Source organism: Anneissia japonica, unplaced genomic scaffold (assembly GCF_011630105.1).
Source record: "Anneissia japonica isolate Jap-2015-1 unplaced genomic scaffold, ASM1163010v1 scaffold1884_len437306_cov177, whole genome shotgun sequence".
In the NCBI taxonomy this organism is placed as follows: domain Eukaryota; kingdom Metazoa; phylum Echinodermata; class Crinoidea; order Comatulida; family Comatulidae; genus Anneissia; species Anneissia japonica.
The window spans coordinates 164,397-167,888 of NW_022753199.1; the positions used below are offsets into that span (position 1 = coordinate 164,397).

The window sequence follows — 3,492 nt, forward strand, 5'->3', positions numbered from 1 at the left end:
ATATATATAATTATGCACAACTTACTGTAAGAACAACTTCATGTTTTGTTTCATTGTGTTGTGACGCATGATTTTTTTCTTTCTGAAATTGCAAACTGCTGCATAAACATTAGTGTATTTAAAAAACGTTTTTGAGCAAAGTATGATAGAAACACTTCCAGTCTCTAGACGTGTTTATTGTTCTTATTATCATTGTTTGTGTTAAAAATTAGGGTATATGTTGTTTTTAAAATTTTTTTAAAGTTCAGTAACTTCTATGCTCAAGTTAATAATGTGCATGTTACCAAAGAAATGTTACGCTAAAATGAGCAAGTTAATTTTTTTTCATCAATTATTTCCTGTCATGTTTAATACACGGGGCAGTAGAGTATCTAGCAGTCTTGCAGGGGCTTCACGTATAATATCTAGAACATGTTTCTTAGCCTATGACCTAATACAGGGATGGCAGACAAAAACCTTCAAATGCTGTTACGAAATACCAGTATCCGCGGCAGAGTTACGAAAAGTACGGTTACATGAAATTCCGATACCCCCTAATAATGAATAGCCTGACAATTCAACTTAATTTACGTATCATTCAGGTTAAACTGAAGTTTGATATGCGACAATTTCAGAATATGAAACAGGTAGGTCTACCCTTACCTATATTTACTGCCACACGTTGATATTATTAATCAAACTATATGTGTGTAATGAAACTGTCTTCTGTCAACACGTGGAACCAAAACGCATATCCAGGTATACTTTCATTTAATTTGCTTCAGAGTAAACTTAAATTGTGTTAAAATGTGAGGGTATTAAAGAAACTTGACCCGATCGTCGTCTCAGTAACAGTTTCATTTCTTCTAGCTCACGTGCTTTGTTGCAGATTGCAAACCAGTAACAAAAGCATAATCATAGACCGGAATAGAGGCATCAACAAAGCAATCGCCGAAGGAAGTAGTCATGGGCGCTGCTCTTTTACTTATTAAATTTATCGGTGTTGGAATTTTGGTACTCTCCGCAGCGATACTCGGATTCGCTGCTTATATTGTTTATAATCGACGTAAATATGCACACATTCCACAGCCGAAATTAAAATCGTAAGTCTAACCTTTTTAGGCCTAAAAATTCTTGCTTGTGTTGCTTTCGTTCGATTGAAGTAGGCCTACATTATGAGTTATTACTTGATAGAGGCTTGCTTCAATATTAAGTAGGCCTACAAAACTATAGAATAGGCCTACTATACACCAAACTAGAATATATCCGTAGATGTAGGTACCCATGTGTTAAGTAGAGTACAGGCTGTACTACAGACTGTCGCAATAAATCAAAAAAGCTGACGAGACTACAATACAACAAGTATTGAAGTATTGTCAGAGGGATGTAACTTAAGAGCACGGTCAAGGTTAGGATATTATATCAGTATTACATATACAGGATTAAAATACAGAAAATACGTTAATCAATTTTACACTCAGATCTGTAAATTTACAGAGAAACTGTATACAATAGTAACATATTTTTTGTATTTTCTTTTTACATTTGCGATTGTAATAAAATTTTACAGACAGTTTTGGCAACTAAATTGACATGCATTTTTCTGTAAAAATACATAATTATTTTTTACAGTGTATATTAATCTATGTATATATATGTATATATATATAAGTCTTGGCGCTCGACGTGTGAATTAGCTCGTATAAAACTACATTTCATTTATTTTCTCTCATAAAACAAGCTTTAAATAACCAAACAAAAATTGCAATTGAAAACGGTGATGAGAAGGGATTCGAAAAAACGTAAACCAAATTACTATCACAGTCTGTTGGTCTCCCTGAACTTCCTCCCCCTTTAAAGGGTCTATTTGTGTCTGAGCATACCCGGTAAACTGGACGTACTATGGGCTCTCAGGTGCGAAGCTCGAAGCCCCAGTCCAAAGCATTTTTTTAGCCTTAATATTCCGGTCAGGCAGAGCCACCGAGCGGCCCTGGGCCTTGGAGCAGCAACCTTGGACTCCAATTGAAGCCAGTTTGTGGGGCTGGAGGCACCAAGCGGAGGCACCATGTTTTTATGTTGTTATATGTAGTTAGATTCATAATTTCAACGATTACAGACACCATAGGATATTGAAGGGTTCAGAAAAGATTTCAAACATGTTATGAGGAACATAGAATTTTAGAATATTTGTTCTGTTTTTTAAGTGTGTGTGTGTATATAATGTACGATTACTCTGTGTGCAATCCAATTGTTAACTTTTGGTTACCCAGAGGTGCTATTGTTTTGTCTATTTTCTTCTGTTTTTTCCCCTGGAAATTGAATAAAAAATAAGAGTAGATTATTATTGTTTTCCATCTAACGTTATTGATTTTTTTTCATTGGTTTGTCTCTGGCCGCTGCTGGCCCTGGGCACTGGCTCCGCCCGACCCCCTCTCGGCGGTAGCTAACGCTACTAAAATCCAACACGTTTCCTCACCTGGCCATACGACTCGTCGTTACCCAATGAAAAGAATCCTGGTCAAACGAAAATTTAAGTTGAATTGTGTGAAAAGGAAAAGAATTAATTGGAATGGAGGGAATTTTATGTGACAAAATATTTGCATCATAGCAAGTTTTGCCAGCTTTACTATTCTAGCTGAAAGGTACTTACCTTGTGGTCTTACACACACACTTAAAAAACAGAACAATATTCTAAAATTCTATGTTCCTCATAACAATGTTTGAAATCTCTTCTGAACCCTTCAATATCCTATGGTGTCTGTAATCGATGAAATTAGGAATCTAACTACATATAACAATATAAAAACATGGTGCCTCCGCAAGCCATCTCGATCAGGCCTCCGCTCGGCTGATCGCTCATTGCTCGCAGAATACAGAACCAACAATCACTGGGGATCAAGGGCTTTTAAATTTGAAGCTGGAAAAGTCTGGAACCAGCTCCCATTCGACGTTCGAAATTTGTCTTCACTCTCTGAATTCAAGTCTGAGCTTAAATCTTTTCTTTTTATTTCTCATTTTGAATCAACTCAATAACTGTTTTTCCCCGTCACTCACAGGCCGGCATTTATTTTTTGGGGCAACTATTACAACTCCTGAGCACCCGGTCGTCTGTGGCAGGACAAATGTGTTTCCCGTTCCTTTGTTCGAGCCACATAGGCAGAGGTCCGGGATTGCGCCAGGGTGGTGATGGATAGTGACCCCGAAGAGTATTTGCATTTTATTTTGCCTATCTTTCCCATCCTGTCTGGTCCGACACAAATAAATATACGTTAATGATTAAATAAATAATTAAATTAATTAATTCACATAATAATGCGGAAAATGGCTACATGTACACTTGGCAGGTGGAAAACGGGGCCGCGAGCACCCCTACTAGGGATGGATACGTGCGCCTAACAAAATGACATTATTATTATTATTATTATTATTATTATTATTATTATTATTATTATTATTATTATTATTATTATTATTATTATTATTTATTATTATTATTATTATTATTATCTTAAA

The 3,492-nt window shown here is 36.0% G+C and overlaps 1 protein-coding gene across 2 annotated transcripts in view; it reads left to right on the forward strand.

Annotated features, from left to right (window-relative positions):
- Positions 1–509: 509 nt before the first annotated feature.
- Positions 510–3,492, forward strand: part of LOC117122746 (cholesterol 24-hydroxylase-like) — a 17,206-nt gene continuing 14,223 nt past the window's right edge. The window contains exons 1-2 of one of the 2 annotated variants that reach the window (XM_033268452.1): positions 510–626; positions 850–1,082. In XM_033268452.1, coding sequence (XP_033124343.1) covers positions 946–1,082 — 137 coding nt within the window. In that variant the 5' untranslated portion in view covers positions 510–626; positions 850–945. Of the gene's footprint in view, positions 627–808; positions 1,083–3,492 lie in introns of those variants that run through there. The other variant, XM_033268451.1, reaches the window with a different exon arrangement.